Source organism: Penicillium expansum (genome assembly GCF_000769745.1).
Source record: "Penicillium expansum strain MD-8 chromosome Unknown contig66, whole genome shotgun sequence".
Taxonomy (NCBI): Eukaryota; Fungi; Ascomycota; class Eurotiomycetes; order Eurotiales; family Aspergillaceae; genus Penicillium; species Penicillium expansum.
This window is the reverse complement of record NW_015971393.1, coordinates 26613-48109: the sequence shown is the minus strand read 5'-3', so window position 1 is coordinate 48109 and position 21497 is coordinate 26613. Positions and strand designations below refer to the sequence as shown.

At 49.2% G+C, this 21497-nt stretch overlaps 8 protein-coding genes across 8 annotated transcripts; 3 read left to right on the top strand and 5 right to left on the bottom strand.

The window, feature by feature from the left end:
• Positions 1 to 430: 430 nt before the first annotated feature.
• PEX2_024360 (14-3-3 adaptor artA-like protein) lies at positions 431 to 1825 on the bottom strand (the record flags this gene model as incomplete). The annotated part of the gene is made up of 8 exons (XM_016739711.1): positions 431 to 811; positions 890 to 977; positions 1051 to 1325; positions 1397 to 1408; positions 1464 to 1483; positions 1547 to 1593; positions 1662 to 1669; positions 1814 to 1825. 8 exons carry the CDS (start codon positions 1823 to 1825, stop codon positions 431 to 433), a joined length of 843 nt encoding a protein of 280 aa, XP_016596473.1.
• A 2295-nt stretch (positions 1826 to 4120) lies between these two features.
• On the top strand, positions 4121 to 7475 carry PEX2_024350 (calcium-transporting ATPase; the record flags this gene model as incomplete). Its single annotated transcript, XM_016739710.1, has 6 exons — positions 4121 to 4238; positions 4299 to 4456; positions 4536 to 6851; positions 6908 to 7230; positions 7288 to 7373; positions 7426 to 7475. 6 exons carry the CDS (start codon positions 4121 to 4123, stop codon positions 7473 to 7475), a joined length of 3051 nt encoding a protein of 1016 aa, XP_016596472.1.
• A 920-nt stretch (positions 7476 to 8395) lies between these two features.
• On the top strand, positions 8396 to 10142 carry PEX2_024340 (putative l-fucose permease; the record flags this gene model as incomplete). Its single annotated transcript, XM_016739709.1, has 6 exons — positions 8396 to 8530; positions 8590 to 8690; positions 8752 to 8969; positions 9036 to 9380; positions 9449 to 9885; positions 9948 to 10142. 6 exons carry the CDS (start codon positions 8396 to 8398, stop codon positions 10140 to 10142), a joined length of 1431 nt encoding a protein of 476 aa, XP_016596471.1.
• Positions 10143 to 12099: 1957 nt separating this feature from the next.
• Positions 12100 to 13527, bottom strand: PEX2_024330 (uncharacterized protein; the record flags this gene model as incomplete). The annotated part of the gene is made up of 2 exons (XM_016739708.1): positions 12100 to 13037; positions 13086 to 13527. 2 exons carry the CDS (start codon positions 13525 to 13527, stop codon positions 12100 to 12102), a joined length of 1380 nt encoding a protein of 459 aa, XP_016596470.1.
• Positions 13528 to 14308: 781 nt separating this feature from the next.
• Positions 14309 to 17202, bottom strand: PEX2_024320 (non-specific serine/threonine protein kinase; the record flags this gene model as incomplete). Its single annotated transcript, XM_016739707.1, has 5 exons — positions 14309 to 16575; positions 16636 to 16783; positions 16841 to 16958; positions 17022 to 17050; positions 17152 to 17202. 5 exons carry the CDS (start codon positions 17200 to 17202, stop codon positions 14309 to 14311), a joined length of 2613 nt encoding a protein of 870 aa, XP_016596469.1.
• Positions 17203 to 17938: 736 nt separating this feature from the next.
• On the bottom strand, positions 17939 to 19373 carry cdc43 (protein geranylgeranyltransferase type I subunit CDC43; the record flags this gene model as incomplete). The annotated part of the gene is made up of 5 exons (XM_016739706.1): positions 17939 to 18075; positions 18128 to 18236; positions 18286 to 18623; positions 18670 to 18715; positions 18777 to 19373. 5 exons carry the CDS (start codon positions 19371 to 19373, stop codon positions 17939 to 17941), a joined length of 1227 nt encoding a protein of 408 aa, XP_016596468.1.
• A 280-nt stretch (positions 19374 to 19653) lies between these two features.
• On the top strand, positions 19654 to 20466 carry PEX2_024300 (uncharacterized protein; the record flags this gene model as incomplete). Its single annotated transcript, XM_016739705.1, has 3 exons — positions 19654 to 19791; positions 19904 to 20326; positions 20395 to 20466. The coding sequence occupies 3 exons, from the start codon at positions 19654 to 19656 to the stop codon at positions 20464 to 20466; spliced, it is 633 nt and encodes a 210-aa protein (XP_016596467.1).
• A 250-nt stretch (positions 20467 to 20716) lies between these two features.
• Positions 20717 to 21476, bottom strand: PEX2_024290 (CFEM domain-containing protein; the record flags this gene model as incomplete). The annotated part of the gene is made up of 3 exons (XM_016739704.1): positions 20717 to 21117; positions 21197 to 21326; positions 21393 to 21476. The coding sequence occupies 3 exons, from the start codon at positions 21474 to 21476 to the stop codon at positions 20717 to 20719; spliced, it is 615 nt and encodes a 204-aa protein (XP_016596466.1).
• Positions 21477 to 21497: the final 21 nt, after the last annotated feature.

The window sequence follows — 21497 nt, the reverse complement described above, 5'->3', positions numbered from 1 at the left end:
TTGGGACTAATAAACAGGCGAGTCCGTGGAAAGAACTAGTAGCTACTCTTGTATCGGCTCATACTTCAGTCATGAATACTGGTAAAAGGGGAATCATTGGCTACGCAAGCAACCCAACACAGGTGCATATCAAGTAAAGAAGCTCGGAGTGGAATGGAAAATAAACACATTGAAACGTGCTGGAGTGGGAATAGAGACAATAAAAGAGAGAGAAATTTCCACTCAGCCCCTTTTCCGCTCGCGTCAACCGAATATCAAACTCCGCCGGCTGACCCACACGGTCCCGAAGACGTGCAAGATATCTGCCGGTCCAACCCAGCGCTGCAGTGAAAAACAAAGAAGCGACTTGCATAACCACGTCCAGGAATAAATGCGAACGCCCACCCTACCAAACGGCATACGGCTCGTCGCGACCCCTAATGTTGCTCCTTTAGGCTTCAGTCTCGGCAGGCTTAGCCTCCTCGGGCTTCTCCTCAGCGGGAGCAGCGGCCTCGGTAGCAGCAGCAGGAGCAGCGGCCTCCTCCTCAGGCTTCTCCTCCTTAGCAGCACTCTCGCCCTCGGTGCCCTCAGATGAGGTCCAGAGGGTAAGGTTGTCGCGCAGCAGCTGCATGATCAAGGTGCTGTCACGGTAGCTTTCCTCGGAGAGCGAGTCGAGCTCTGCAATGGCATCGTCGAATGCCTGCTTGGCAAGGTGGCAAGCACGATCAGGGGAGTTGAGGATCTCGTAGTAGAAAACGGAGAAGTTCAGGGCAAGACCCAGGCGGATAGGGTGAGTGGGGGTAAGTTCGGTCTGGGCAACGTCGGTGGCGTTCTGTGAAACGATCAGCAGCTGTCCATTGAAAATACAGAGGAAGGTCTATGAGAATAAACCAGAATAAGGATTGTTTACCTTGTAGGCCTCGTGGGCAGCGGTGGCGGCACCCTTGCGCTTGGGGCCGGAAGCGAACTCAGCGAGGTAGCGGTGGTAATCACCCTTCCTGTTGACAGAGTTAGTACAAATCCACAAATCGAGGAGTCACTAAAATCAAGTTGATTGGGGGTGTAACCCACATCTTGTAGTAGAAGACCTTGGACTCTCCAGTCTCGGCCTTGGGGATGAGAGCCTCATCAAGAACATCAAGCACATCCTGGCACACCTGCTCTAGCTCGGTTTCGATCTTCTGGCGGTAATCGCGGATGATGCTGACGTGCTCCTCGGAGCCCTTGTTCTCCTCCTTCTGCTCGATGGAGGAAATGATGCGCCAGGAGGCACGGCGGGTGCCAACCACGTTCTTGTAGGCAACGGAAAGCAGGTTACGCTCATCGACAGTGAGCTCGCCACCAATCTAGATATGTGTCAATCGCGAATATCCACAAATTGATCCCGAAGGTGATAGGGGGGATGATGGTGTCATACGTTGGCGACTTCCTGTTCGGCGATTAGCATGGATTCCCAGTAAACAAGATGAGGGGTTGCGACTAACCTTCATGAAGGTGACCATTTCTAAACAGAAAAGAGCGACACGTCAGTATACATGTTCGAATGAACGATCGCAAGTCAACATACCATCGTAGCGCTCGGCCTGCTCGCAGAGCCGCGCGAGGAACGTCTTGCTGGTGAGGGGGTCAGTCATGTCGGGTCATGGGGTTTCAGGTTTCAGGGATAGGGGCGATGGGCATACTTCTCACGCTGCATAGTTACGATATTTGTTAGCCTAGTTCTTATCGACAAAAATTCCAGATGGGGGTGAGCTCAGATGAGGATGGGAATGTGGGATTGCGATGGCGGTGACAACTCAAGAGAGCGATAGAAGGGAAGGGGACAGCAACGTACCTCGGAACCCATTGTGAAATTGAATCGAGTTGGGTGGTTAGAACTTGAGATTTAAAATAAACAGAGATAGGAAGCGCGAGATGCAGAAGAGGAAAGATGGGTAGAGACGACCAAGTGGGGGGGGGAGAGAGATGGAGTGAAGTGAGTTGGGGGGATTTGGATCATAACAATAATACGCTGCTCTCTTGTACCCGGTACCTATCGCCCCCTATTGTGGCACCGCTCTGTGGAAGTACTCCGGTACTTGGGCCGCGGCCCAGTATTTATTTTACCGTCGATCCCCTTAATAACTAATTAATTTGCGCGGGGTGGGGTATATCTGACCGTATTTATTACCATGTACTATTAATATTAGACAGTATCCAGGACTCCCCTTTTAGGAGACATGGACACGTGGATCAATTTATTCTCATGATATATATGGCATTTGGCTTGTTTCTATAGATTTATATGTACACTTCGCCTCTGAGTGGCTATGGGATCATAATACCTTGTCCTAGAGACTCCGACCGGTACTATCACCAATGATCAGAAAATATACAATTTCTAAAGCAGTCCTGGAGGTACTGTCAATGTAGGCCTCTTTATTGTCTCCTTAGATATGTAAAAATGCCATTCCAAAAACGATCGAAAGGTCTTGGGATGATGATGATGCAAATCTTTTTGGAACCTTCCAGACAACAAGGCCGGTTATGATGTAGTTGATCAGCCACGCACACAACACTCAAATTAAGTATTCCCGAGGTCTGTTATTCAAATTATTCATTTGGAGTATATACTTCGAGTTCAAAATATTGAAATGCAATAAAATGTTACCATTGCTTTTCTTTAAACATTTGCTGCTTTTTTCTTCAATAGACACCTTGTTATAACAAGCATACACACCACACCATCCCATGGTCTTCAATGAGCAAGTGGGAACTTGCGGTCAAGCTTTGAGTTGCTGGAACTAAGAGTCGGAAATGCAAAGTCTAGGTCTCCGGTTGAAGCTGCTCTTATTGTGTTCCTATTAATTTTACGCGATTCGAAATGGCTACAGTTTCTTGTCTGGTCTTTGTATATCCACAGGTTGATCATTCCAACCTTGAAACCTTGGAAGGTTAGAATTTATCTGATTAATCCTATCGCCCGGTTGATCGGTATGCACTGTAAAATTTAAAAGACTTGTTGATCTTGTTTCCCTTCTAATCTTGGTTGTCAAAAGTGGCTTGAAATGAACATTTAGCTAACTTCAAAGGTAAGGTAAGGGTTCCAAGTGACAGGTGTCAATCAATTAGATATTAGCATTTGTCTAGAAGGCAAACCATCAATGGTGGAATGGATCGTCAATAGGTAAATGATGCACCATGGACTTTTGCTTCTAGCGTCAGCCCTATAGGCAAGGATATGTTAGCGTGCTTGTGGAGATGCCACGCTTCATCCGTCTAGCAGGGACTGTGCTTTAGCCTTGAAGATCTCGGCTCTGGGAATAAATCGATTCCCGATCACAAGTGGGCCGAGTATGTTGGCTTAAATATCTTGGCCCGGGGATAAACACAGATGAAGAGCTGTGGTCATGGCACAAAGCCTAGCCAGAAGAGACTAATGAGGAGTCAATTAGGTCGATTTACAAGATTTGATATCCATTTTGGGCTACGGTGTCTCCAGACCAAGTTGCCAAGACGGATGGATAGGCAAAAAACGATGCAGCCTAGAGATGCCCCATAAATCAACCAGGTTGGGGAATTGGTATGACGTTGGAGCCCTACAAGAGGCTCTTTTGCCCTGATTCACTCCGAGATGAGAGATTGATATGGTAACCCTAGAGACTATGGTAAAGTTATTTAATCTTGGGGGTATGGAATACATATTTTCGTACTTTTGTTTCATTACATTCATAATGAATAAAACATAAAACCTGGAGAAAAGAAGAAGGAAAAGAAAAAGGAAACAAAGCGGAGAATTGCAATTGGGAAAAGCGACCCGCCTTCAGCCCTGTAGACCCCCGGGCTTCTCCACCTCTGGACGGCAGGTCCGTGCTTACTCAGCCCCTGGAAACAAATGGATGAGAACACGTTGACCTCCCCCACTGGAGATTCCCCATTCGGTCTTCGATCTTCAATATTTCTTGCTTCTCTTGTTCTTTTTTTTTTTATATCACCTGGCCCCTCTCCCTCTGGGCTTTATTTTCTTTTCTTTGTGCTAAACCAGGGATGCTATCTTAAACACATACACCCATTTCTTTTCTTGTTTACCCCAATTATTATTCCTCACCTCTGCGGCTATTGCAATTGATCCTGCCTACTGCCGTTGAGGGTGTCCGCGATCATGGAGAACGCCTTTCTCCGTACTCCAGCCGAGTCGCTTGAGCACTTCAAGGTGTCGGAGCAGACCGGTCTGTCACCAAACGCGGTTTTGAAATCTAGACAACAGTATGGACCGAACTGTTAGTACCCACTCTGCAGAATGATGCCATTGTCAGCACTAACGTCTGTTGGTGACTTAGCTATTGCCGAAGAACCCCCGACTCCCATGTGGGAGTTGATTTTGGAACAATTCAAGGATCAATTAGTTCTTATCCTGCTTGGCTCGGCCGCCGTGTCGTTTGTGCTAGCTCTCTTTGAAGAGAGCGAAGGTTGGACCGCATTTGTGGACCCCGCTGTTGTAAGTGCCTGGATATTCTACATTCCATCTGGATTCTTATGTGTTCTATTTTGCTGACCAAGATGTGCTCCGTTCACAGATCCTTACTATCCTCATCCTCAATGCCGTGGTCGGAGTGACCCAAGAAAGTAGCGCCGAAAAGGCAATTTCGGCTCTCCAGGAATATTCGGCCAACGAGGCCAAGGTCATCCGTGATGGAATCACGCGAAAGGTCAAGGCCGAAGATTTGGTTCCCGGAGACGTGATCCAAATTTCTGTCGGTGACCGTGTCCCCGCCGACTGCCGACTGCTTGCTGTTCAGAGCAACAGCTTCCGCGTTGACCAGGCTATTCTGACTGGCGAGAGTGAAAGTGTTGCCAAGGAGACCCGGGCTATTAAGGATGAGCAGGCGGTCAAACAGGATCAAATCAACATGCTTTTCTCTGGTACCACCATTGTTAACGGTCACGCTACAGCTCTGGTCGTGTTGACCGGTAGCTCGACTGCCATCGGAGATATCCACGAGAGCATCACTTCCCAGATCTCCGAGCCAACCCCCTTGAAGAAGAAGCTGAACGACTTCGGTGACATGCTTGCCAAGGTCATTACCGTCATCTGTGTCCTGGTTTGGGTTATCAACTACGAGAACTTCAACGATCCCGCGTTTGGTGGCTGGACCAAGGGTGCTATCTACTATCTGAAGATCGCTGTCTCTCTTGGTGTGGCGGCTATTCCGGAGGGTCTGGCAGTGGTCATTACCACCTGTCTGGCTCTGGGTACCCGTAAGATGGCTCAAAAGAACGCGGTAGTCCGGTCTCTTCCCTCCGTGGAAACCCTGGGCAGCTGCAGCGTGATTTGCTCTGACAAGACTGGAACCTTGACCACTAACCAGATGAGCGTCGAGAAGATTGTTTACCTGACCAGCTCTGGCACTGGCTTCGAGGAAATCGATGTCGAAGGCACTACTTTCACCCCCGAGGGCAAGCTTACCCAGAATGGCAAGGTTGTCGAGAACTTGGCTGTTTCTTCATCGACCATCGCACAATTGACTGAGGTCAGTGCCCTTTGCAACGCCGCTACTCTTGCCCACGATGTCAAGACCGGAGCATTCTCTACCATCGGTGAGCCCACCGAGGGAGCCCTGCGTACTCTGGTTGAAAAGATTGGATCCACCGACATCGCCTTGAACCAGAGGCTTTATCGCATCCCCGTATCCGAAAGATTGCATGCCGCCAGCGCTCACTACGAGTCCCGTCTTCCCCTCAAGGCCACCTATGAATTCTCCCGTGACCGCAAGAGTATGTCTGTTCTCGTTGGCGAGGGCAAGGAACAAAAGTTGCTGGTTAAGGGAGCCCCTGAAAGCATTCTGGACCGCTGCTCGCACGTTATTCAAGGCGCCAATGGATCTCGCGTTCCTGTGACTAAGGACCACTTGAAGCTGCTCTCCGAGGGAGTTGTTGAGTATGGTAACCGTGGTCTTCGTGTCATGGCCATCGCAAGTGTTAACGATATCTCCGGAAACCCCCTCTTGAAGAACGCCACCACCACCGAGGACTACACCAAGCTGGAACAGAACATGACTCTCATTGGTCTTGTCGGAATGTTGGACCCCCCTCGGCCTGAGGTTGCCGATTCTATCAAGAAGTGCCACGCTGCCGGAATCCGTGTTATTGTAATCACCGGTGATAACCGCAACACCGCCGAGTCTATCTGTCGCTCAATTGGTGTGTTTGGCACCGACGAGGATCTCACTGGCAAGAGCTACACGGGCCGTGAATTCGACGGTCTCAGTGTAAGTGAGCAGGTGAAGGCTGTTCAAACCGCTTCCCTTTTCTCGCGCACTGAGCCTAGCCACAAGTCCAAGCTTGTTGATCTCCTCCAGTCTTTGAACCACGTCGTCGCTATGACCGGTGACGGTGTTAATGACGCTCCCGCTCTCAAGAAGGCTGATATTGGTGTGGCTATGGGCACCGGAACCGACGTGGCCAAGATGGCCTCTGATATGGTCTTGGCTGATGACAACTTCGCTACCATCGCCGTGGCCGTCGAGGAAGGTCGTTCCATCTACAGCAACACTCAACAGTTCATCCGTTACCTGATTTCTTCCAACATTGGAGAGGTCGTCTCCATCTTCCTGACTGCTGCCCTTGGCATGCCCGAGGCTCTGATTCCCGTTCAGCTGTTGTGGGTTAACCTCGTCACCGACGGCCTGCCCGCTACTGCTCTGTCCTTCAACCCTCCGGACAACGATGTGATGAATCGTCCTCCCCGCCGTCGCGACGAGGCCCTTGTCGGAGGCTGGTTGTTGTTCCGCTACATGGTTGTCGGCATCTACGTTGGTGCCGCCACTGTCTTTGGTTACGTCTGGTGGTTTGTCTACAACCCCGCTGGACCCGGCATCACTTTCTGGCAATTGGTAAGTTTATGATGCTTCTAGGTATTAATGATGTATTGCTAACATGGCCAATTCAGTCCCACTACCACAAGTGTGCTTCTCAGTTCCCCGAGATTGGCTGCGAAATGTTCAGCAACGACATGGGCAAGTCTGCCTCTACTGTGTCTCTTTCCATCCTCGTGGTAATTGAGATGCTCAACGCCATGAACGCGCTGTCCTCCAGCGAGTCCCTCCTGACTTTCTTCCTGGGCAACAACCCCATGCTCATCTACGCTATCACTCTGTCCATGCTCCTTCACTTTGCCATTCTCTACATTCCCTTCCTCCAGAACCTGTTCTCGATTCTGCCTATGGACTGGAATGAATGGCAGGCAGTGTTGGTGATTAGTGCACCTGTGATGTAAGTCCTTATTGCTGCTTAATATTGAAAGAATACCCTACTAATCCATACTCCCAGCTTGATCGACGAAGTGCTCAAGTTCGCTGAGCGTCGTCTCTACAACACGAAAGCGGTCAACCCTGTCCACCAGAACGGCGCCGCTGGTAAGCCCAAGCGGGCATAAAGGATGGGCTACATTGGCGAAAGCCTAAATAGGACCCTACCTTCCCGGGTATCTGCCCGAGCAGGAGCTAATCGGTGTGTAATAGAGATAGATTGCGCCTGATTGGCTGGATATTTATCACGCATTAAATACGAGAGTGCGTGGATTACTTATGACATGCTATCATGGATGCCCATAGATCAACCTGAATGAAAGATTACTACCTGCGATCGTTGCACATGTGGACAGTAGGACAATATGTACTTAAGTATTCATAGCAAACCCCTTTTTCGACTATGAATCGATATTTCTCGGTGTATCCCCTGGTTTCCACGTCCTCGTCTAGCTTGGAGAGCCATGACCCCTTTCCAACCCTGGAAAGAGAACGATGAATGATGTGATCGAGCTGTAATCGGTGTCCCTGCAATGTATACGGCTGTTGTCCACGGCTATTAAAGTAGACATTGGCATATGCTAGCAGCTAGCCCGTAGCTCCCCTGAAGTATAATAAGCACGATTCTGCGTGATAGCTCCTAGGATGCTATCTAGACTACTGTTTAGCGTACTATGTATGGTAAGACTCAGCCAGTATATCTCGGAGTAACATTCCCACCAGACACGGGAGAGAATAACCCGCAAGACCACCGGAACAGCATCCCGCATGTCCCAAAGATGAATAGCGTCAAAACAACCATGCAACCCTGACGCCACCTTGCCAGGGTCTAACCTTTGGAAAGCGGGGGTTTTGATCAGACCACAGGGGAAAAATATCAAAGTTACCTTCGATCCTCGGTGCAACTCCGCGTTGTGAGTTGTGATTGGATGTCGCTGGTCTTTCTCCAGGGATCGTCTGGGGGCTTTCCCCGGACTGGGGGAAAGTGTGGAGTTTGCGGAGAAATAGGACTGTCACCTTGTTTTTGCAAGGTTGTTTTGTTTTAAATACCTCCTTGGGTCCCTTTGATCCCTTTGGTCCCTTCAGTCCTTTTTTCTTTGTCTTTTCTATGATCTTTCCTATATTTAAGTATGGGCGTAAAGGAATTCCTCAAGAGCCGCTCAGGCTTGCGTGTGGATAATCGCACGACTACTTCTGCTGCTACTCTGACTCTGCGACAGAGTCTGTGGCCGTTGACTCTGGTCACGACCTTGTTTTTCTTATGGGTATGCTACTATATTCCAATGTTGTCCATAGACAGTTCTCGTACTAAGTCTTCAATTAGGGTTTTGCATATGGTTTGCTGGACACCCTCAACTCGCATTTCCAGAAAACCCTACATATCGACCGAGGCCGCTCAGCTGGTCTTCAAGCAGCCTACTTTGGGTATGAAATCTCTCCACAACACAAGTATCTTACACAAAAAAAACGCCCTAACAAAGTCCAGTGCATACCCCCTAGCCTCCCTCGGCTACGCAAACTGGATCCTGCGCAACTACGGCTACAAGACCGTCTTTATCTTTGGTCTGTGCCTATACGGCATTGGAGCCCTGTGCATGTGGCCCGCAGGATTGAATCAATCTTTCGGTGGCTTCTGCGGTGCCACATTCGTCATTGGATCAGGACTGGGGTCTCTCGAGACAGCAGCTAATCCCTACCTAACCGGTAAGACAATCACACATTCCACACAGAACCGTGCATAGACATTGACCGCTCCTTGCATCTGTCTAGTCTGCGGTCCACCCCGCTACTCTGAAATCAGAATCAACTTCGCCCAGGCCTTCAATGCCATCGGCACAGTCGTCGGCCCAGTACTGGGCTCTTATGTCTTCTTCACTGAGACAGAGGATGATGTATCTGCCCTGCAGCGCGTGCAGTGGGTTTACCTCGCTATCGGTGTTTTCGTCTTCTTGCTTGCTGGTGTATTCTTCCTATCCAATATCCCCGAAGTCACGGATGAGGATATGGCTTTCCAGGTCGCGCAGACGCATGTCGATGAACAGGATAAACCTTTCTGGAAACAATATAAGTTGTTCCATGCGACATTGGCGCAGTTCACATATACAGGGGCGCAGGGTGCGTTTTATATATACGCTTCATTTTATACTTCCTCTGTTATTCTAACAGGCTAACTTTTTCCCCAGTCGCTATCGCGGGCTATTTTATCAACTACGTCAAGGATACCTGGCCGGGTACACCGAATGCCACAGCGGCGAAGTATCTCGCCGGTGCGCAGGGCGCATTCGCAGTCGGCCGGTTCCTCGGCTCGGGGATTATGAAGTTTGTACGGGCGCGCTGGGTCTTCCTGGTGTATTTGTCGTGCACGGTAGCTTTCCTTGCTGCATCAGTGACACAGAAAAAGCAGGTTGGTGTTGCTATGCTCTTCATGACGCTATTTTTTGAGTCTGTTTGCTTCCCGACAATCATGGCGCTGGGTATCCGGGGTCTCGGACGCCATTATAAGCGTGGCTCTGGGTTTATTGTTGGTGGTGTTTGTGGAGGAGCTGTTGTGCCGCCTATTCTCGGTCATGTTGCTGATATGCGTAACAATACGGGATTTGCGTTTATTGTTCCGACTATGGTATGTTCTGTTCTTGGGTTCTTGTTTTACGTTGTGGGGTCGGTGGCTAATGCTGGTTGCAGTTCATGGTCATCGCTTGGACTTACGCTATTGCTGTGAATTTTGTTCCGTCCTATACTAATACCGTGGATAAAATCGGCGAGAGTGATGTTGGTATTGATAGTCAGAGTACGAAAGATGAGGAGGCTGTTATGGGCTCTCATTCTATTGATGAGACTGTGGATGAGAAGCACCAAGCTGTTCATGTGGAGCGGTAGATGGTTGTTATTTGCTCTGCTTTCAGTATCTCTTATGGGGTAATGGCTAATGGTTAATGGGTGTTGGGATTTTGATTTTGATTTACTTGCTCAGGATTCTTCTCTTTATCTCTTTATAGAGTAATGGGTGACGATCAAACGATATAATGATGTTTAATTACCAGAAACAATTGAATGAAATTCAAAGAAACCTTGATTGTAAATATTAACTAACGTTCCTTTTAACTGAATCACAGAGGCCGATAAACTGGGTACGATATTAGAAGACAATCCGGCAGATGTCCGTTGTGGCTGGTTGGTGACATTGGTTTTTGATATCACCAGAATGTGTAACAAGTCGGCTCAAACTGATGGGGAAACCGCAGAAGGGCCATAAGGCATATTGACTACAACTGAGGGCTATATTTAGCCTCTGGAAGTGTCGCATGAAACTGAGACATTTCGTGCGGACCATGTCAGAGGTCGCAACGTTGAACCCCTTGCCCAAGAATGATTCGACCTTCTGCACTTGGATTTCATGCTAATTCACTCCACCGATAAATGGTTGCCTGTACGACAACCGGCCCATTCGATGTAAGAGCGCCGTTAAGCATCGTATTATGACAGTTGAGTTAGCGAGGGCGAGGACGCTCGTCGATTTGTAGCAGGGCTAACTCGTCATTGTGTAACGCAGCAGACAAAACTCCTAGCTTGCCAAGGGCCTTGGTGGCTGTCTGCGCTCCATCGAACAGCTCTGCCTTGAACACTTGCTCTTCTAGGCCGATTTTCGCAGAAACGATTTCGGACGTTGCGTTACGAAAATGCTAAAGAGGTGCTAACATGTGGAACATCAGGAATTAGGAGGCTTCCTAGTAGAAATGAGCCTGTAAAAGGATAAATCCTTCGCTCATGAAAGGCCTTGTTGGTTTGCATGCCCTTGTTCGGAAGACTCCTTTAAGTGGGTGGCGATATCGCTGTAATGGGTGCACGACTTCGAGTTCACGGTGCCTGACATACACACGGTATGAAAGGGAATCGGTAGCCGTTCGGGTTAGATTCCCAGCCTCCATTCGAGACTCGCAGGCAGCACATGCACCACGAAAATCTGTGCGGGATCGGAATTCGCAACTGCTTATGGCGATTGCTAGGGAAACTCGAAGCGCGTTGAAGATGGACAAAGAGGCAAAGAAGATGGCGGTATCCTTGGATAATCTTGCTAACTGTGTACATGGACCACTGTTCAGACGTTAGAGTCAGGCAACATGGTAAATTATGAGAAAACCGACGTCAGAGTTGTTATCGTTCTCACATGAAAGTCCTCACGTACACGAGAATTCATTCGAAGGTGAAAGATGTGGCAAGAAAGAAATACTCATACAGATCGTAGTCGTCGTGAAGACGGCAACCGGGCCCTGGTCCCCAGAAGGCCAGTTGCTCGCAAGTCCTCATAGGAGCTGGCTTTTAGTCAAAATAATCATCATCTTGACAGCTGGGTGTGACTAGTAAATCTTCGTGACCTTGATTATTGTATATATATATAAAAGGAAGAATTGAAAGGAGACTAAGAATTGAGCTGAGTTGTTGACTGGGAGAGAGGGGGGAGAGGGAGGAAGGAAGATCAAACATGGCGAGGAGCAGAGACCCTATTAACCTTAGGCAGAAAAGCTGCCTTGGCAATATATATATCTGTGGAGTATGTAACTAGTATGGCCTCTTTGGTATCATACTGATCCACTTCTTCTTAGTTCTACATCCACCATAGACAGCCATTCCTTTCTACCAAAAACTGAATATTTATACATACTACCAACTTATCATGTCGGGCCGACGCTGGTGGATTTCTTCCTCAGTTATATGAATCACAGTACGTTGTACGATTTCTTGTGGGCTTTAACAACAATCCTACCATGTTATATTGATAGCTCTCGAGACAGAATATTGCTAGTAGACGCTCGAAATGTTCAGATGGTGTTTGGCATCACCAGAAAGTATACCGAGTCGGCTCTGCCCGGTAGCTGGAGAGCTCGTGTGGGCATTTAAACTCGTCATTTTCTGGCATGGAGATAGAATGATCAGTCTGCGATATATCCAACAGAACTCCCAATTCATGGAAGGCCTGGGTGAATGTTCGAGTTGCATCAAACATTTCCGCCTTCAAGGCGTAAGTTTGTAGGGAGATATTCGCCATACCACTTTCCGCCGTTTCAGAATCATCCGCGGGAAAAGGAGGAGCCAGGACACATGTGAAACGTGAGAGATGAGGAAGCTCACCTCTAGCAACAAGCTGGTAAACGTCTCGAAGATGGAAATCCTCATGAATATGGGAATTTCTTTCAAGGCGGGAAGAATCGTAAAGCCGGAACCTTGAAATCGAATCCCGAAATGTAAGGTGCTCAAGACTTGGTGGTAAAAGCCCAATCATGGGCACTGAGCTGTACTCGGGATAATCATCATCCGTAGGGTTACCTGCCAAATGGCTGGGTGTGATAGTGAGATCTCTGAGAAGCGAGAAGGAAGTGAGATTGGTTCGTTTGCCCCATGGAAGGTAAATGTCCAAATCCAGACTCTCGAGCGAGGAGGACTGAAGTTTGATTGCTTCCACGTACCGCTGTCGGGTTTGAATTCGGTGGATGTCAGTTTGGAATCCTCGAGCCTCGCATTTGAAAGTGATGTGCTTCAACGCACGCGGATATTTCATAATCTCCGCGAGTCTCGTTGCGCCGATACGGCAATTTAGCAACCATAGTCTTTTAAGTGGTGTAGGATGAAGCGGACCATTTTTGTGTCGGTTTTGTGTGTGTGCCTTTATGGCACAGTGAGTAAGTGTGAGGTTTTCGAGACTCGGGTGAATGAGGGCAGCATAGACAGGCTTGATTTTCCAGAGTTCCCAGACCGAAGAGTCGTGACCAAGTACACCTAAAATGTTAGAGTCACTTGAAGACATCAATGTGATAGGAACCTTACATGAAAGAAGGTTTGGAAGAATCTCAGGTCGTCGAAACAGATGTGGCTGCTCCAGTCTTGGAAGACAATCTGCCTTCATTACCAAAGATTCTAAATTGACCAATTTCGCAATAGTCGGCTGGAAGCCAATGAGGTCGAGGAGCTGAAACATATGCGGCTGGTCTTCCCCAGCATCTGGAATATCGTGGTAGTGGACTTGTAATCTTCGAATGAAGGGAATAAGGTGGGGCTTGTCCTTGATGATTCTGGCAAAGCGATCCACGTTGACTGGTTGCCATATCACGACTGATTGATACAGGCTGGGAGTGGCAGCTGAATAAAGCTTGCGGCATACACGAGTGACCGCTGCAATGCTTGCAAATTTTGGGCGAACCTCAGCGAGAATATTGTCAAGGACCTCCTGGGGACAGGCCAAGAGACCAGTGAGCGGGGAGGAATCCATTTTGCGTTGGCTATGGGACGGTTGATGAAGCTTGATGAAGCTTGATGGGATGGAAGCTTGATGGGATGGTCAAGATGAAGGTTGATGAGTAGACGGAGAAAAATGGAAAAGACTAGAAAATTATCTGAATTCTAAAGGATGAAAAGGCCAAACAAGTGACAAAATAGATTCGACAGCTGAAACGGAGAAAGTTCAATTGACTTTCACCTCACGACGGAGCTGACTTCATGAGATACTCTTCATACGCCCTTTAAATCCCCAGCTGAGATCGAACTCTCCAATTTCATTTTCGAATAGCCTACAGTATTAGTTTGATACTCTGTCAGAAGTGAAGTTGAGGATATCAAAGTTGGTATTGGTCTATGCAACTTCATTATGCAATTATTCCGTTGCTGATCAATCCAGCAAAATAAGATGGGACAGCGTTCTATATGAGACAAGGGAATGCTAGACAAAAAACATCAAAATCAAGCGAAGGTCGAATCATCATGAGGGGTTAAGGAAATATAGGGGAGGGAAGGCGCTTCATGAAGCTAGGAAAACATGAAGGAAAAGAGCGCAAGAGAGGGAGGTAGGCATAGGTCCACTGATGGATCCAATTATGCCAAAAAAGAGACAGATCAAGAAAATGAAAACGAGAACACGCTGTGGAAGTGGGGGTATAAAAAGCTCTATCATCTAACCAAACATAGGAATAAGTGATCGTGGGATGGGCGAAAAAACGCGCGAATCTAGTGCACATATGGGAGATTGCAAGGAAGCTGTCGGGTTGATATCGGTATTATTCAGCGATACCGATCTTCTCTGCGGTATCGGATGGCGAGCGCAAAGAGGAGGAGCGAGGAGGACGAAGGGGACTGGTTTCAAGGTTTTGAATAGGAGCAAATGGCGTTCTGCCGCTTGACGGAGATCCGGTCTCGTCTGCTGGGTGCTCATCGGGGGTAACGAAATCAGATGGTGTACCAGGTTCGTCGAACTCATCGACCTCTTCAATTTCTTCCTCAATCCCTTCGATATCTTCCTCTTCCTCGATAATTTGGCTCTTGCGTGCAACAGGCCGCCCTGCGATGATGTCGGGACTGGTATTCACTGGCTGACCGGGAACGGGGGAGTTGACTACCCCACCAGACACCATCAAATTAGTGGTATGGATCATAGGACCCTTGAAGAGAGATCTCTTTCGCCTTGCAAACACCAGGCTTGAAGAGGGCGAGTAGAGTAATGGCCCTGGTACCGCCTCGTTAAATGACGATGACATCTGGCTTAGGTCGCCAAGCTCTCGAGGTGCTCCGCCTGGCCCTCTTACCAACCGAATATTGCTCGGAAAGCGGGATGAGGCACCTGGGGTGGTGGGGAGGACTTTGATAGATGAGTGAGGCGATTTGGAGGCTCTGGCAGTGGGCGTCGAGATAGTATCTACACTGTTGGATGAAATCGAGGAGGCCTTGGAGTGAGCACGAGCGTGATGAATGCTGCGGATCGATGATACCGAGGATGATGTAGATTTGCGTCCTCGCAATCCGGCCGATGAACGCCGATAGGATCCGCGTGGTGTGATAGGTGAGGGAGAGAGAGAGTTTCGATGACTGCTATGACCGGTGTTCAATGGCCGCGGCTGGCGAGGGTAAGAGTGGCGGTTTTGGCGGTATGAGGCACTACTAGGAGCGAGGCTGCTAGCATTGGAGATTCGTTTGATCTGAGTGGGTGTCACAACCTCCTCCCCTGCGACCTCGCTTGCTGGGGACGACAAGTCCGCAGGTTTCTTTCCAGTATCTTGACTCTTTGCTGGGCTCAGCTTATCGGAAAGAAACTTGCGCGAGCCTGTCGATTTGGCATGGGGAGACCGCGCTCTCTTTGCCGACTCTACAAACCAATGCTTGAGAGATGCTAGCTGGCTGAGTATCGGATACTGGTGACGACGACTAGGGCGACGCCGGAAGATGCTTTGATGCTGTGTCAACTCCGGCTGTGATGCACTAACATGCAGCATACTGGGCCGTGATCGCCGCCTGTCTTTTGGCGGGGGGACTGGGCGGCGGCGTGTCGAGTTGTGTGACCGTATAGAATCTTTGTCGAGGGGCAGTGGTGGCGTGGTGACCTCAATTGGGAATACGGGAAGCGGTTCAGGAAGCGCAGGAAGATCTGGCACTGCCAACTGGGATGGTAAGCTTCTTCTATCCCGTCTCCCACGATCCCGCAACCCCGAGCCTTCTTCCTCCACCTCCATTAAAGCCGATGATCGCTTCTCTAGGCGACTGCTCGCAGCGCTCAGACGACGAATATTTTTTGATTCGATTTCCCGCTCGTGACGCTTGCGCTCCCTCTTTTTTTCCTTCCGTTGCTCTTTTTCAATTAGCAGGGCCCACCAGCCAGCCAGTGGGTCGCACCGCTGAGCCAGGACATTTTCTATGACCTCGTCAATATTGACCCCAGCGCTTTTCATCCGCTGCAATGTAGTCTTCTCCAGTGGCGTAGTAAATGGCGAGGGTCTTGGGATTTTTAGAATTGCAAGCTGTTCAGGAGCATGTTCCGAAAGGAAAGGATGAGCTAGGATCTCATCTAGACTGGGTCGAATCAAAGGCCGTTTGGACAACAGGAGATTGATCAAAGCCTTGGCATCGTCCGTGAATTTGTCGTTGAAGGTCGGCTCGTCTGACAATATGCGCTTTTTGGTGATTTGGTCGTCATCGTCATCATAAGGCAGCTCGCCTGCCAAAAGCGCATAGAGAATGATTCCCAGGCTCCATACATCCACTTTTTCACCCGCGTATTTCTCTCCTTTGAGCATCTCGGGTGCACTGTAGCATATCGTCCCACAGAATGTCTGAAGATAGCTAGCCTTTCCTTCATATTCACGCGTAAACCCAAAATCGCATAGCTTGACGTTTTCTTGTTTATCCAGCATTATGTTTTCCAGTTTCAAGTCGCGATGCACGCATGATTTACTGTGGACATAGGCGACCGCTCCCACCAATTGTGTAAATATCCGCTTCACTTTCTCTACCGGGAGTGGGCCGTGTCGAAGGAGGTAGTTGTAGAGTTCATCGCCTGGAATAAAACTTTGTCAGTATGTTTCCCCAGGCATCCACCATGCGCAAGCCAACGTACCGGGACAATACTCCAACACAAGCCAAACGAGGCTCTCAGTTACCACCACTTCGTATAGCCGCGCGATATGAGGATGGAGGAATTGGCGATGGTGATGGATCTCGCGCACAAGATTGGTGTCCTCCTTGCTGGACGATTTGAGCACGACCTGCGGACTTGATCAGCATTGCCTCCACAATTTTGTTCTTCGCATTATATGGCGTACCTTGGAGCCATTGGTGAGTTTGTGTGAGGCGAGATAGACTTTGCCGAAGGAACCTTTCCCAATCAGCCTTCCCAATGTATAATTCCCTACAGTCCGAAGATCCTTGGAGGAGAACTCCCTGTGGAGAAGCACCATGTTAGCGCAACTGATCATCTAGACCGGAACCGGAGCGATCGCTTACTCAAGGAGTTCATTATAGGAGTTGGCAAGCTGTCGAGAATTTTGAGTTAGACATATTTGCACGGACTTTGCGCAAGGCTCAAACAAAGGAAACCCGCGGAGCTCCCTATGTCGCATCCCTGATAACGCACCTTCTCCTTTTGTTTCTGGCTTTGAACCCCCGCTCTTGTTCGGGGCGGCATATGTTATGATTGCCAAGTTTCGCGGTCGAGAGATTCTCTGCGCGTCAAGGGGTTGACTAGGAATGGTTGGTGTGCCGGGGGTGCCATTCAACGGGACACGAGATGCGCGGATAAACGGTATCCGAAGAGGAGGGAGGTCGATAGGTTTCAGAAAGGGGTATCTGGGGGTTCGGGAAGATGGCCGGAGAAATAGAATAACACCGCAACGGATGAAAGAAGAAGGAGAATTGCATACAAAGGCCTTTGAAAGATTCCAAGACGTCAACGGGAACGTGGACCGTGTGGAGAACTCGGGACTTGGACGGCTCTCCTTTTTTTTTTGGAGTCCTCTATTATTATCTTTTGTGTACATTATACAATCTACGTTATATATTTCAGGCAAATTAAGTCTTCCGGACTCCGCTCCGATCTAGCAATCTCCTGACACTGTTCGGAATTGTCAACCCATATACTTTAATTGGCCTAAATACCAGACTCCGACCTTAGTCCTGGAACAACAAACTGATCATGATCGCCACAATCCTACGTTGTAGGCGGGAGAATAGTTGTGTTGTTACTGCCTTACTGCCTAAGATCCAACCCTTACTTGAGGACAGTACATGTACAACGTACGACGTACACCGACGCCCAATTAATTTAGTGGACTGCACCTATTGGCTGATTCCTGCTGACATGAGCCAATTGGTGGAATGGCTGAACAACCATCGTCATATTACATGGATGGGTATTATATACTTCATGATTGCCACCAAGGCAGCGATTCAAGATGTCGGACTGTGCGTTCACTGGAACCCATCGTGGGATCGACGGGGCTGAGTCCTGCCTCACCCTGGAAAGCCAGGGACACCATGCCAAAGTATGAGTGAAGAAGGTCTATAGGTTTGGTCAGTAACACAGTCTCCTTATCAGTATGCTGTCACTTTACCAGGAGGATCCCCAGGCCCCTTCCCAAACCCACCGACAAGATGTTGGGTCTTTTCGAGCAAGTATCGACGATTGCGAACTTCATCGACCACGGAATATTGGTCCAGCATCTGATATCCGTGTTAGTAGATAACTACCACCAGCCAGGGTTTCACATACCACCAGTGTCGCTCCGTTCCAGAATGAATAGCATGTATCGGCATATTTATTGCATCGGCCATTGAACCCGGCGCACGATATTGTGTCGGCCTCGAGGGGTTTGACATTGGGTAATCCGCGGACTCGATCATCGAGAGATTCCGTCTCTGTCGTCTCAAGCTGTTCGTCATCTTCATCCTCCTCGGGTTCCTCTAGCTGGGCCGTTTGCCTTGAAGCCAGCCATGTAATCAAAGCCTCGAATTGATTCGAGCCTGTCGATAGTAGGGGCAGTGATTTCACATCATTAGACGTCCGGCGCAAGAAATCTAGAGACCCAACCGCGCAATATGTGTGTCCACCTATTAGTTGTTAGAAGATTCAGATGGCGGAACGGGAGACACGAACTATGCGATTCACAGAAAGGAGACTCAGCCATGCCGCCGTCGTACGTCTGTTTAGTCAAACTGTGTCAGTGCCTCAATCGCGGACAGAACCTCAATGTCTCCACATACCTGGCACGCCTCAATAAACGAAACAAAGCCGGGGACATCAATATCTGGTACACCCTCGAGCCCCGTCTCATTCCGCCCCCGCAGGACATACCGTATACCGGCAGCACAACAGCAGTATCGCAAATCGCGGGGTCCCCCTACACTCCCACCAGGACCGACAAGCTCACCAAAGCTTCCATCGGCGCGTTGGACCTTAGGAAGCCACTCAAGACACTCCAGTCGCTTGACACGCGACAGGTCATCCCCGAGGATGAGCAAGTTGACTAGCGCAAAGAATGTGGCGGGGACATTAGCTGGATCCCAAGCTTCATTATCCTTATTTCGATTTTCTGGCCCAAAGTCTGTGCCTGGGAAGCCACGGAATCCGCCCGAAGGCACCTGACAGTGATAGAGCCAGTCGATGTACCCTTGTCTCTCTTCCGGGGTGGTTTTGCTCTGGAGAACGCCCAGCACGTCCAATCCTGACAGGGTCAGATAGGCAAGGAGCATGCGATTAGAGTCATTGGAAGTATAGGCAGATGGGAGGTAGGTCTTCAGGCATCGGAGGTAGTATTTCACATGGCGCTCTGTGTTGAAGGTTGGGTCTGGGTCGGTCATTGTAGAGGATGGTTAGGGACCTAGACCACTATGCAGAATGATAGGAGCTGTGCAATATTATAGTATTAATTCAAGCGATTTAATCAGTATGCACCAAGTCGTAAATCAGATCCAATCATCGTAGTTGTTGTGTTGGTGGGGGATATCTCGACCGCAGCTGCTTTTTCCCCACATGTGTTGCGGCCAAAGGACACTCGGACCAACTCTCCAAGTTATTTCCGTCTGTGACTTTTAGAACTTCCTCTTGTCCACAAACTCGTGCCATTGTGACTTGTCCATCATGGTTTTAATTTCATCCAAGACCCTTATCCAGGCACATGCCGTGTTTCTGGTTGTGGTCGCCGGCTATCTCGTCAAGAGCCCGGAGGTCATCACTGACTGCGATCTGGTGTTTATGATGGGAGAAGCCTTGAAGATTGTACGTTGACCGTCGACACCAACATTCTCCGATTCACAAGTCCATTTCTACCATACTGGCAATGGATCTTTCTAGATTGACTTGGTTTTGACTGCTAACACTCATGATACAGGACTTCCCATCCCTGTCAAGCCCGCAACAATCCCCCTTCACCTTCTGTGCCATCCTCATCTTTGTCGAGGCCTTTGTCGACCTCGTCCTGCTATCCAACATTCCCTTCCACGAAGCTCTCGATGAAGCTCTCCCTTATATCCGGCCCCTCCGAAATAGCAACCTCCCCGCCGAGGATCTGCAGGTTCTACAGGGTTTGCCTGAATATATCACCAAGTCCTTGACGATATACTGGAGCGTCTGGATCGCAGTTGCTGCGTGTCGCTTTGCTGTGTATGCCGGGATTGCGTTCTTTATCTACCAGGGCAGAGGTGACCACTTGGCCTCGTCTTACACCAGCGCTGCGGCTATTGGGGGCCTGGATCGCCTGAAGAACCGGGTGGTCTTCAGCTTTGCTTTCTTCGAAATGATGTTTTGGTTCTGGGTAAGTGGAAATTGTCTTGGACAGTGTTAAACCCATTAGCTGTTTCTCATACTAATGTGCTACTACAGAACTTCGCGACCCTCCGCGAGGAGCGCCAGGAACGCCTGACCAAGCTGCTGGAGGATGCCCGTGAAAACTGAGCACTTTTACTGGTTCATCGGTATTTCTTTCTATGAGTGTATTATTAATATGGAACATCCATTCGCAATTGCAAAGCGATGGCATTTAGACACACCGTGTACCTGATCGATTAAAACATATCGTGGATAAAATAAGACACAGGTGCATCATCAGGCAGTTCTCGTGTTTCCATTCATTCCACCGTCGTAACGACATTTCAACGCTGCTAAACATATTGCCTCCCCCTGAAATGACCCATCACGCTTCATTCTAGATCAGAACGGCGAACGCTGCCGCAGCACCAGCAGCTGCCAGGAGGGAAGTATCCTTGTGAGTGAACGCAGCGACGCCAGTGCTAGTGGCAGCAGCAGAGGCGGACGAGACACTGCTCGAAGCGCTGTTCGAGGTCGTGGTAGAAGCCTTGGTGCCCGTCACAGTGGTCGAATCTGAGGTCTTAGTCGCACCCGATGTCTCAGTGCTGGACTTGGTTCCAGTCTCGGTCGAGTTGGAGCTAGAGCTGGTGCTGGTTCCAGAGCTGGAACTCGACTTGCTGCTCGAGCAGATCACCTCGGCAGGCAGATCGGTCACACCACCCCGGGCACAGATTGACTTGGCGACCTTGATGGTTGCTGTAGCGAAGAATAACGTATCAGTCCACTGTACATGTTCCGCTATCCATGATACGTAGTCATATGGAACAATCCCACACTTGTTTACTCAATTGGAGATAGGGAATGGAGGAGAACATACTATCCTGGTCCGCCTTGGAGCATTTATCGGCGATGCAGCAGGCGACATCGGCTAGGAAGGACTTGGACTCGCAGACGCACTTGAAATCAATGCCGCAGTTCTGGGGGATTGAACCTGTAGCACAGGATTTCTATCGAATGAATTGTTTAGCAGACGGCACATTTGGCACAATTGTATGTTAAATGTAAACACATACCGAGCAGTCGGGGAGATCACCCAGGCCTTGGGCAGCGGCAGTGGTCAGCAGAGCTGCCAGGGCGAAAGTAATAGTGAACTTCATCTTCGCAGATATGCTGTTGGA